Source organism: Apteryx mantelli, chromosome 14, assembly GCF_036417845.1.
Source record: "Apteryx mantelli isolate bAptMan1 chromosome 14, bAptMan1.hap1, whole genome shotgun sequence".
NCBI classification, from domain to species: Eukaryota; Metazoa; Chordata; class Aves; order Apterygiformes; family Apterygidae; genus Apteryx; species Apteryx mantelli.
In genome coordinates this window covers 12,245,001-12,257,356 of record NC_089991.1, presented here as the reverse complement: position 1 = coordinate 12,257,356, position 12,356 = coordinate 12,245,001, and the positions used below count along the sequence as shown (strand labels likewise).

General features: G+C 43.8%; 1 protein-coding gene across 1 annotated transcript in view; it reads left to right on the top strand.

Annotated features, from left to right (window-relative positions):
- GRIA1 (glutamate ionotropic receptor AMPA type subunit 1) overlaps window positions 1-12,356 on the top strand; it is a 129,018-nt gene that overhangs the window by 104,117 nt on the left and 12,545 nt on the right. Inside the window, exons 12-13 of the mRNA XM_013953652.2 lie at window positions 8,248-8,446; window positions 9,227-9,474. Of these exons, the coding sequence (XP_013809106.2) occupies window positions 8,248-8,446; window positions 9,227-9,474 (447 nt within the window). The remainder of the gene's footprint in view (window positions 1-8,247; window positions 8,447-9,226; window positions 9,475-12,356) is intronic.

Below are 12,356 nucleotides of genomic sequence, written 5' to 3'. Positions count from 1 at the left end.
TCAGGGCCACCTGAGGTTGAGGAAGTTCCTGAGTAATGAATCTCCTGGGGCTCTCCAGCGAGTGCTTCTGACAAAATTTTATGCTTGTCACCTTGTGAATTTTTCTCAGCAAAGCTAACAAATGTCACCAAAGTGAGAAAAATGTGTGGAGAGATTTCTTTACAGTGAAAATTTTGCTCAAAGGCAAGATGAGAGTCACTTTTTCCTTGTAGCAAAAGCTAGCAAAACTGCAGTACAAGAATGGCTTTGCCTTTCACCAGAACTGCTGAGCAGCCCAAAGTGACTACGTGTTTCTCAGCAAGCCTCTGTCTAAATGTTCATCCCTTAAACACACCCTGGTTTGCATCATGGAGATGCACACTGTGCCTATACTTCAGAGGATCACAGTATACTTCTTTGGATCTATTTGTTCTGCCTTTCAACCAAACTCTTATTTTTTCTGAGAGTTTCACCTAATCTCTCTGTTCTGGCCCTTTCCTTACTATCCTCTTTTAACAGCCCTCTGAAAGAGTTGGGTGTATTATCCTGCAATTTTAGGGATAAGCGTCAAATCTCAGCAGCTGATTCTGACTGCTCAGGGATGACGGTTCCCTTGACTGGGGGGACAGAGCTCAGTTCTGCAGTTCTGCTTTGTAGGAGTGTTTTTATACTCTGGGTAGTATATGGGCCTGGCTGAAGTCTGTGGGAAGTGGTTACCCCTGTCAGTGGATGCTGGCTTCGCATATAGCACTTCCAACACCACACTGTGTTAGCTGAGCTGGTGATTTATGCTGGTTGCGTGTTGACAGGTTGCGTTATGTGGCCAATGAGGACCACAGGAAGGCACATCCCTAGTGTACCAATAAATTACCTGCTGCTTATCTGGGTTTAACACCCTCTGCATGCTGGGCTGGAGGATCTCCAGAAGCAAAAGCAGGCAGAGAAGCAACTTGGAGGTGAACTCCACCTGGAGACCGATGCTTCAGGCCACTCACCCAGGTGAAGTTCATAAATGTGGTTCATCCTCTTCTCACTCAGAGGGGAACTGGATTAGAGAGATGAAGTGAGCTGCCCTGGATCCCATAAAGTGGCAGGGCCTCCCATGCAACAAAAGGTGAGTTCCTGGCTGCTAGTTCTCTGCTTAGGCCGTTAGGTACCTCTTGCCTGTCAAAAAGCTAAGTGAGTGTCTTGAAAACAGCACGTAGCTGCTCCATGTAGTCATGCTTATACTTAGCACTGCAGCAATCCTAGCTCCAATGACTGGAGAACGACAAGTGGCATGATGCGTTTCTGACTAAGCAGGAAAACTCATTTTAGAAAGGTTTTACCCATTGAGGGAAATTGAAGAAAGAAGTGCCAACGTATTCTGCAGAAGAAGAGACGAAATGGTAGGAGAGGGACCATACACTGCTGTCCAAGGTCATTAGCTTAGACAGAAAGAAACAGTGAATAAACTGTGACTTATAATTAAAGCCTCACAGATATACATCCTCCAGGTGAATCTGGGAGATTCTGCATGTCTGCAGACAATACGTTTGATCATTGCAATTTTTACAGAGCAAGTGATCCCGAATTCCTTTGTAAAATAGCTTCTGCTGGGGCTCTGCAGGTAGCGTTGCCTCTTCCTGTGTGTCAGCCTGGCGCAGTGGGCAAGCGGCATGTCCTGCCTTGAAGCAGGAGGAAGGGCACATCTCCAGCTGGAGAGCACATATCCAAAAGTTAAGGAGCTCTCTCCAGTTTTCTCCTTCTCCTATTTTGGGGATGGAAATGAGAAAAAGAGAAGCAGGAGAGAGACAGCATGGGACTCCCCATACCTGTGCACCCTCAGCTTTCTTACCCTATCTCACTGGTTAATGTTACCCATGGGGAACTAAAATATTCAACCATTACCTCTGCAGAAAAGTAACGAGGAGAGCTGAGGAAGAAATAGCTGATTTGTACCACTGGGAGCAGTAAATGAGAATGTCAAGAGAAAACATGACCACTTACGTGTTTCTAAGAGCTCTCCTGACACTGTTTTAAAGCCCCGCTTTGCAGCCAAGACTCCAGACTCATGTACCAGGAGGTAGGGTTCAGTGATGAGTAAATGCAAACTAACAAGGGCAAGAAAATTAATAATACAACACAGAGGGAGAAACATGCATTATAATCACTCTGATTTCATGAAAAACAGTGGGTAGCTCATTGAAAACTCTCCAGGGCACAGCAGAGGGTAAGAGGATAAGAGCTTCACAGAAAGTGCTCAGTGGATCCGCCCAGAGCAGCTCCCAAATCCACATCCCCAAACGAGGTTTCTTCCCGTGGCTTTGGCTCTTCACAGATTTTCAGGCAAATCAGGACTCATGTCAGGGTCAGAGATAAAATGGCAAGACCAATCGTTCCAGATGGTCTGTGACATGTAGAAAAACCAAGCTCATTGGCCTTGACTGAGTTTAATGTTGAAAGTTTATTTAAAATAAGAGCAAAACTGGAGCAAAAGGTTTGCAACTAATCCACTACCAAGTCTACACTCCAGCAGAGCCATGAAGTTATCTGGAGTCATTATCAAATTAGCAGAAGAGTGTCAGAGATCAGAGGATCTGTGTGGGTAGCAGACCAAAAGTGGATTTGACCCACAATCAGTAGAACAAGCATGTAAGAGCTTTTCTTTCAACAGTTTTGCATAAATTCATTCAGTGACAAATATGTCAGTTGGCTAAGTGAGCCTTTATTAGAATTGAGTTTAACAGCAAATCTGGGAAATCCTCCCAAAGCAACTATGGCTTTAGAATCCCAGATTTGCGTTTCTAATTAAAACGCTGTCAGTTTAAGTGTAATTCTCCATAAGAAATGAATTCAGGGTGGGGAGAGGGGGAAGTGGGAGAGAACTCAGATGCTCCTCAAACAGTTTTCCAAAGAGGTTTACTCTGTATATTTCCTGGTGATCTTGTTCATCTTTTTGTAAAAATGCATCTTGCTAGAGAAATGGTGCTGCTTCTAATAAGACAGCAAAACAGAGGCAAACTCCTGTTGGTTTCACTTACCTTCCATAAGGGGTAAGATCAAAGAACAAACTGTCTGATCAAGGATTGCATTTTGTTTTAAGAAATAAGAGATTGGCTGCATGCTTTTCTTTTTCCTGTGAAGAATCCATCAATGCTAAGGCTAGAACATTAAAAAAAAATCACTTCTTGGAACAAAGGGATCTTAGAATTCTTTTCTGTTTTCAATTGGCACAATGCAGTTGCTTTTGCAAGGAAAAATAATTAAAAAAATCATTGTCCAAGTGAGACAATGAAAATGATTGATTTAAGCTTGGTCATTTGCAATTTTTTTCCATTAGACAGATATAAAATAACACATTTCAGAATTATCTTTCAAATGATATGTGTTGTAGGTAAAAGTTTAGTGTATTATAAAAGCTGAAAGAAAATGATTTTTAAAAAGAAAGCAGAAACAAAATTGTTTATTGTGTCAAAATTATACCTTTTAGCCTTTTGGAAATGAAGCATTAAGTAACAGAAAAATGCAAAGCTTCAGTGGTCCTAAATCAAACATTTTCAGAATGCTATTTTTAGAGGACATTTGAGACCATTATCTTTTAATTCCAATTGAGAATATTAATGTTTAATTTACAATTTCAGATTTTTCCACAGTGCTGAAATTCTGGTTCCCAACCAGCTCTAATTTTAAGTAGACTGTGCACCATGAATAGTGAGGACAGAGTATTTACTACTTACCCTCGCAAGGGTAAGAGGGGAAGGGAGCACCCTGTTCTTGCCACCATTCTCTAAAGGGCAGGCAGGACCCCAAGACAGGGAGGACTCTCCTGACACTGTTTTAAAGTGAACTGGGGTGATTTTAGCCAGCCAGGCAGAGCTGGAAGAAGAAACCAAGAGATCTTTATTTGGATTGTGTAGGAAAGAAAAATGTGGGTGCAGAGGGAATAATATAAGTTAAAAAATACACCATCTAGTCTCTGTAGCCATTTCATCATTTTCCACATCCCCAAATAGCCATTCATTAAAGCCTCTTATCACACCATTATCCTTGCTCATTACTTGCTTATTTTATTCTGTTTTTTTTAAATCCTGCTATTCACAAGTATTAATATGATAATGAATGTGAATAAATCCAAAGGTCAAATAGACAAATCCAAATGTCAAAACCTTGGCTTATCTTTAAAGTACTCACCAGTATGCTCCATCGTACCTTAGCTCTGCAGAGGACTGAGTCACTAACTCTTGTTTCCGCACGGCAGAGAGCTGATTGCCTTCATGTTATGCTTGGACAGGTATGGGGACATGTAAATTCTCAATGCAAGAGGATTTAAACCCCATACTGCCCATTAGTGAAGAGAAATGAACTTTGCTAGGGCTCAAGCTTACAGACTGTTTGTTACTCAAATGGAAAGTCATCCTCTGTTATCTAGCTATTGGGGTGAGTTTTTCAAAACCTCAAAGTGACTTACAAGTGCAAGGTGTATCTACTCCTCTGTGACTGCTCTAACTACAACATAAACATAACTCTTAAGTCCTGCTGGCTTTCGATCAGACTTTTAAGTTCCCAAGTATTGAAGTCACTTCTAGAAACGGTGCATTATCTCCTAAATTACAAAGGCACTTTTGCAGATGTTTCCCTTGATGATAGCATTGCTCTCTCTCTTGCTCTAAGGAAGTAGCAGAACAAGATTGTAATGGATATTGTCTTTCCAGGCACTTACTTCTAGTAAGCAGGAACAGATATCAGCTCAAAAGCTGCGTAGCCAACGTGGGTATCCAGCTTGTCTTGTTCAACCTATGTCCACTGCTATTGAGCCATAGGGGTGTTGCATGGGATTGCATCTGCTTGTGGGATCGTGAGCATGTTTGTATTTCTTATCATATTGCACTAGTTTCCAGGAGCCTTCATCATCGGCCAGCGTTCCCTTGCATTAGACACGGCATGGCCTCAAAGCAAAAGGAGAGCCTGTATGCTAAGGGTTTTCACTGTTGTCTGTTTGCAGCAGTCCAGATTCAGAGCTCCTAGCTCTAAGTCTAGCAATGAGGGCAAACGCTGCCCATTATCAGACATATAAAGTCCTAGCCATGCTGGCAGCCAAAGCAAGCTTTTTATTTCCTCCCTTTTCCATCATCATCCATGAGGGTGAGCACTTACCTGCTTGCGGCATCTCATGTAACAAGGAGGAAGGACCACCCCCAGGAGCAGAAACAGCCCAGACGAGATGGGTGCATGTTACAGACCCCCATCCACCCCGGTTGGCTCTGATGGGAAAGAAGCTAATGCCTCTTCTCCCTCCTTCCCCAGCTCTCCGTTGCTTCCAAGTCTGAATACCCATAGTTACTTTTTCATCCTGTTAATGCCAGGTGCAGAGCCAGGAAGCATAAGCCATCTGCAGCTGACAGCAGGCAGCCCCCGTGGGATAAGCCAGTAATGAATACAGCTGGGGTGTCTAAGGTCTAAGGCAGGAATCCGGCTGACTGCAGCTGATGGGATTGAAACAAGTCGCAGAAATATCCCAGCTTCATCAGAAAGCAAAAGCTATATAATTTGCAGCTGGAGATGAATGTGATTATTTGCCATGCAAAGGGGTTTTGCCAGCTCAAAGTGGCCTTCATCAGCAGAGATTGTTGTATTTGACATTATTCAGTTACTTTTGTTTAATGCCTCTGTGCCTTTTCGAAGTGCTTCCTTCCCTAAGCACACATCATCCAGACTAATTAGAGACAGGTATTTTTTTCCTCTTCCCTGTCAATCTCAAGACGTGTGAGCTGACTCCGTAGCTGCCTCCCTCCCATGATCCTCTCCAAATATGAAATGAAAGGTAAATACATTTGCGCTGACAGCCCTGCGGGCTGAGAACTCTCCTCAGGTGGGAAGCACGGAGGTGACATTCAATTTGCCTAACTTTAGCTCCTTGAAAAATAGCTGTCTAGTCCAGCCTAGTCGTCTAGACTCCATCACCAGTCAATAGAGATGGAGTCTCCAGAGGGAGTTCCTCCCAACCTGAGATGGACAGGGTGAATCGTCCCTTAGGTGCCAGTTAATCTCAAATTGTTTGACGAGTGTCTCAGCAGTAAAACTAAACCAAACACCTCGAAATTGGAGAGTCAGGATAGGGGAGAAGAGCGGTCCCCAGCGGCCTGCCTCTCCCGCAGCGCTCAGCCCTCCCACAGCCAACCTCTGGTCCCACTCTCTGGCCGGCAGAGCTGGGGAGGCTCAGCAAGACATTAATTCAGGACAAGGGACCATCTGTGCACTCAGCCGTGTTGTTGTAATTGCCAGCAATGGAGGAGGTCTGCATGAGGCACTGTGGGCCAGGGTGACCAGCATATAGCCTACAATGAGGAGCCCTGCTGGTAGGCTTCAGACCCAAGAAAAGCTTCTTGCTGTCATGCCTTTGTTGCTTTTTAAGGTGTGGGTGGTTAAGAAAAGAATTTGTCAACTCTCTATAGTATCACCTTGGGAATAGGTCCTGTAGACTTTCCTGAAAAAACACAGGTGGGCCATTAGAAGTCATTCACTACAGAGCTTGGGTTTATGGTGAGACCGACTTTGCTGTCAGTTTCGAAAAAACTCATGGAAGAAGTAACCAGAGGAGAAGGCAGAGACTTTCATCCAAAATGAATCCCCTTTGCAGAGGAAACACCAGCCTAGTTTTAACTGCAGGAAAAGTCATTTCAGACACACAACTGTAAAATAAACTGCTTGTCCTCTTTGTCCCTATAATCTACTGCAGTCGTGTTTCCTGCAGTTCGCTTTCCTCTGCTCTGGTGAAAGGTGCTGTGACCAACCTCTGGGGAGCAGGGAACGACAGCGTGTGTGGTGTGATGACATGTATTTCCTTGTACTAAAATGTGTGCTTTCTGCTCTGTCCCATGTGTTGCAAAGGCATGTGGGACCTCTGTTGCTGAGCAAAGCCGGTGCCTGCTTTCTGCTGGAAAGGGAACTCAGAGTGTTTTGACTACAGAGTTCTCAGGTTGAGTTGATCTAAATGAGGAGCTTGAGTGTTGTCAGAAGGAACAGGTGTTTAAAACCAGACTGGACAGAGCAGAAGTGTATAATCTAGATAAGCCGTGCAGCAGGTAGGCTATGTGAGTTTAGTCTTTTTCCAGCTCTAATAGCAGTGTGTGTTTTCTCCCTTGCTGGAGCAATGGAGCATGCAGATCCGTTTGTCAAGTTGTGTTAACACCCAGTAAACCATAGCAGCGAGACCCAAGATTTCATGCAGACCCCAGCACAGAGTGGCACACACTGACATGGGCTGGTTCGGGGTCTTTTGTTGGAATGAGATATCTTCATCACCAACTGTTAAACTGTATTTCTGGGGAGTGACCCAGGTCAGCAGAAAGACAATGCTAGGATGCGATCTCCCTTGGAGCAACGAACACTGTTTCTCATGAGCAGGTCCTCCCTAGTCAGACTGTCTGGCTTTATAAAATAGCATTATAAGTTACTTTCTGTCTGGGGCAGTGCTCTGCATCTAGAGAAAAAGAGTACAAACACCTCAGGCAGAATGCATGAATTCTGACATCATTCTAAAAATTATCTTTAGCTCTTAAAAATGATTTGAAATGATTTAAATATAAATTAATGCCTGCTTGACTATTTGTCTCTGTTTCTCTCCAGTGGCTACAGATAATTGTCTATTTGATTGCAGTGAGTGCAGGATACCAAGATTGTGAGGCGCTGTTATGAACATCTTGTCTAACCTTCTGCTGAATACAGAGAATGTCAGTAGCCAAATTATTCGTTAAGGCTATAGCTTCTCTCTGAGCTTCAATATGTCTTTTAGGAAAGTCATGAGTTTTGATTTTAAAACTTCAGGTGATGGAGGAACTAACCAGGTGATTCCCCTCTGGTCTATATAACTAGTTTGGCTCCATGCTAGTGTTCCTTCTCACTGTGGATACAAGCCATAACAAAGACCTTGCTAGAGCTATTGTTCAGATGGGCATGATCCTGCCCTGGAATCTAAACCTTCCTGGTAGTTGTTACCACATTTTATTATTGTTATTATTATGTACTCTGAAAGGAATTGAAAATCAAAGCAAATTCATTCACTTTCATGAGGATATTTTTCTTGCCACTGGTGAGATTTTTTTTTCCCCCTCTAATTACACTGACACCTTGAAAAATAGGTCAAGGAATGAGAGACACCTTCAGCTTCCCAGGAGGTGCTTAGCAAAAATGACTTTGGGTAAATGCTTGGGTAAATGTTGGGCTTGTGGGAGTGAGCTGTACCTTTTCCTCCCTCACACTCAGCCTAACTCTCCCCTCTGTGTTCAGGTCTCTCTCTGGCCGCATAGTTGGTGGCGTCTGGTGGTTCTTCACCTTGATCATCATATCCTCCTACACAGCTAACCTGGCTGCCTTCCTGACGGTGGAAAGGATGGTTTCTCCCATTGAAAGCGCAGAGGACTTGGCCAAGCAGACAGAAATCGCCTATGGGACCCTGGAAGCTGGCTCCACTAAGGAATTTTTTAGGGTAAAAGGGAAACATTAATGCAAACATTTTGATTAACCCCTTGTTTTCCTACCTAGAGTGGTATCAGGGCTGGCTCCTGACACAGGCAAGGGGCTCAGTGGCTGCACAATGGCAGGGACAGTGAAACCACCACTGCACACTTTGCCTGTTCCGGAGGCCTGCCATGACTATAAATTTATCATATACATGGAGGGCCAGGTTGTGGCAGACATTGCTTGTGTGTGAGCAGAAGCAAGGGAGGATGGAAAGGTACTCTTGGAGCCTGCCCTTTCCCTCTGCTTAAGCAGCAGCCACAGCCCTCCAGGCCTGTCTCCTCTCATCCTCACCCCAGGACTGTCTTTTTCTTTCTCTTCCCCTTCACATATTAGGACATGCTAGGCTTGTCCTTAGAGCAGCAAAAATGCAGCTATCCCTGTGCCACTCAAAAGCCTAGCAGTGTCTCCAGTACTTGGGATATTCTGCAATTGTAAATAGAAAGGTGGTACATCTGTGTGCTTCCCCAGATTAATCTGAGCACCTCCAAACTCCAAACTTTGTTTGCCCTGTGATCGGCAAAATCATTTCCCATATACAAATATCCTAGCCTTGCTGTGACAGGAGGTGACAGAGTTGATCTGGGCCCTGGTGCAGGAAACAGCATGAGGTTCATTAACATGCCATTACCCTGTTTGACTTCCTTGGCCTATCCAGCACATGGGCATGCACTCAGTCCACCTGGAAATTTGGCTGGTACCCAAGCCACTATTAATGCTTCTGTTGGGTTTCTGCTGTCCCATGCAGCGATCCAAAATAGCAGTGTTTGAGAAGATGTGGACATACATGAAGTCAGCCGAACCCTCTGTTTTTGTGAGGACTACAGAAGAGGGGATGATTCGGGTGAGGAAGTCAAAAGGGAAGTATGCCTACCTCTTGGAGTCCACGATGAATGAGTACATAGAGCAGCGCAAGCCTTGTGACACCATGAAGGTGGGAGGTAACTTGGACTCCAAAGGCTATGGCATTGCAACGCCAAAGGGGTCTGCACTGAGGTAAGTAGCTTGGCTTTGCTTTCCTTTGCCAAACCACCCAGCAAATCAGTGTATATCCACGCAGTTCAATCTCCATTGCCATATTAATCACAAAAGTTTGAGGCAAGGAGGTGGGGGAGGTGGAGGGAAAGGGGTATGAATACTCAGCGTGATGTGCAGGGAGTTAAAATATCCAGCTCCCATTGACCAGCAATGGGAACATCTAATCCTTCAAGCCCTGCATTAGAAATTGGATCCTGGCTGATCTACTTGCTATGAATGTGTCTGCTGTGTTAGGTGATGGAAGGGGGGCTGTTGTGGTGTAACCATTGGTTTCACAGAGTATTATCTGGAAGGGACACTCACCCTGGGCCATGCGAATGCACAGCTTTGCACAGTATGGTATTACGCTGGCTTGGAGTCATGCTTACAGAGGGAGCTCTCCTGGGGAAAGCATTTTGGTGTTCCCTACAAGGAAATGCTATTTGGGAGGAGTGGGAAGCCAGTTTTGAAAAAGCCCTGCAAAAGATGCGCATTTTCATTCACTGAGTCAATTCAGAGAATTAGGTCCTGACAAGTGCTAAATTTATGGCAAGTCCAAAGGGGCACAAACCCTGCATTTCTGAGCCCAGACCTGCAGCTGTCACATGCCATTCCCAGCTGTCCTGCGAATTAACTTCGGAGACTTTCCTTTAAAGTGAGAACTCTTAAAAACTGCAAACCCAGATTTGAGTTAATAGCAGAGTTTGGACACTGAACACAGTTATACTCTTCCTGGACATGAGCTGGCGCCCCTGCAGAGTGTGTCTTGCACACTCACCTGCTCGGAGCAGCATTACCGCAATCCGCAAACTCGCAGGGTGATGCGAGTTACACAGGAGGTGCCATTCCCTTTGTCAGTGGCCATGCAAATTCCTCGTGTTACAGGCATGAGGAATACAAGTTGTAAGGGTTTACCAGGACTAGTAAGTGCTCAGTAAGTTTTAAGTAGTCTGATTGTCTGATTGTCCAAGGGTCTCCGTAACTGATTTAATTATTTATTAAACGTACTTTGACCAAAACAGTAGGTGTGACCTTATACTTGCTTGCTGACATAACCCAGTGCAGAGACGTTTAATCTGTGGTCTCTGGATTACTAGCAAACAGCAGAGCACTTGCTCATGAATTTGGCTGGTCACACCACTCCTGAGCCAAAACCAGCCCAGAGAATCCAAGCAGCATCACCTGGTAGTGGATCAGACCCAGGGATTTCAGTTACCACACTTATTAAGTCAGCACAAAGTGCATTCAGCACTTCCAGTATTAGCAGTTCCTGGAGATAGCTTTAGAGAAGTTCATGATTGCAATGCACGTGGTCCAGAAGGTAATTTTTCCATCCTGTGCAGTTCTGGCTCTGAAATGCCTTGGGGCCCTCCAAATGAAGGTGGATATATTCTCACAGCTTTAACATGTTTTCCATCACACTTTCTCCGGCATTTGTTTTTTATCTTGCAAATATGGAAATTAGGATGCAGGGCTATTGTTTTATTATTTTTTAACATCAATCTTGTATCCTAATTTTGATATTACAAAAACAAACAAACCAAAACATCCTACCTGTCTTGTAATTTTTGGCACGTGAAGGAGCCATTTATCATACTTCTAAGAAAAATAAACAAACAAAAAAGGAAAAGCGAATCAATCATTTTAATTCTGCTGCTCCAGACATCCCTCTGCTAGGCATGATTCCAAAAATTCCTAACATTTCTTTCCTCTTTTTCATCTCAACTGCATGTAGAACAAATTTCTTATGGGCCTAATGGCAAAGAAGGAATGATTGATTTTCCATTTGATGGTGTTTCTTTGGAACAGTTGCTGTCAGTTTTTGTCCCATTATGTTTGTTTTGTTCCCACTGTTTTAATTGTTTTAATCTTAGTAGTTCCCTACAGTCATCATGTAGTGTCTGTTTTCCCTTTGGGGTCCTGCACGTGAGAGACTGCCCTGAGCAAGGTGACATTCATGAGGCATCTGTACAGCACAGTCAGCCTCTCTCTTGTTCAGGCTTCATCTTAATTCATTTTCATTCACAGAGAAAAAGTTCTGACCTGGGTTTGGAGGTACATGTAAGCCAGACCTATCTTAGGAGATTAGGTGTGTTTTAGAAGTTGGGCTTCATTTTGATTTTTCATGGGACCTGTCACTTCTATAAATAGACAGGCTTTTCTGCATTAGTATAGCTGTTCAGGAAAGGATCCTAGAGAGATGTTAACTCAGAGTTCATCACTGGGATATTTTTTGGTTCTACATAGGAATGAAATGTCAGGTTATTGCCACTGATGAACGGAAAAAAGGTTAAAAATCCAGAAATAATCCTATATCTTGTAGCAGATACAAACATTCCTCCCAGGCCATTAGTTAGTTCTGCTGGGCTGCTAAAAAAGCTTGTTTCCTCCTAGGTGAATCTAGCTTTGAATACCTTTGGCTTCCAAATGTTAACATTTAGTTGCATTTAGGCATGACTGGCTGAGGAGGGCCATGATGTAAGGGCAGAAATGTCACCTTTTAACACAAGCCAGTTCAAAGTGTGATCCTGTCTCACATGATACAGTCATGCAGCTGCAAAACCCTTCCATTTAACTGGCAGGAGCTCTTCTCCATTGCTGGACACACTTATGATCAAAAAGAAGGCAAAAAGCCAAGTTATCCAAAACAGGAAAGAAAATCCAAGAAATCCCATGTGAGTCTGGACTTAAGGTTGTATGAGCGAATAGGGAGGTCTTTGAGATGGAGATCTAGGAGGACAAGTTCTCCAGGGCAGCCAGGCTGACAGCAAAGTTCTCTAGAAATCCCATGAATGGGAGTCAGTTTTTCTACATCCTGTGAACAAACACAAAATGTTCCCTGTTAAAAAGCCACCTCCTTT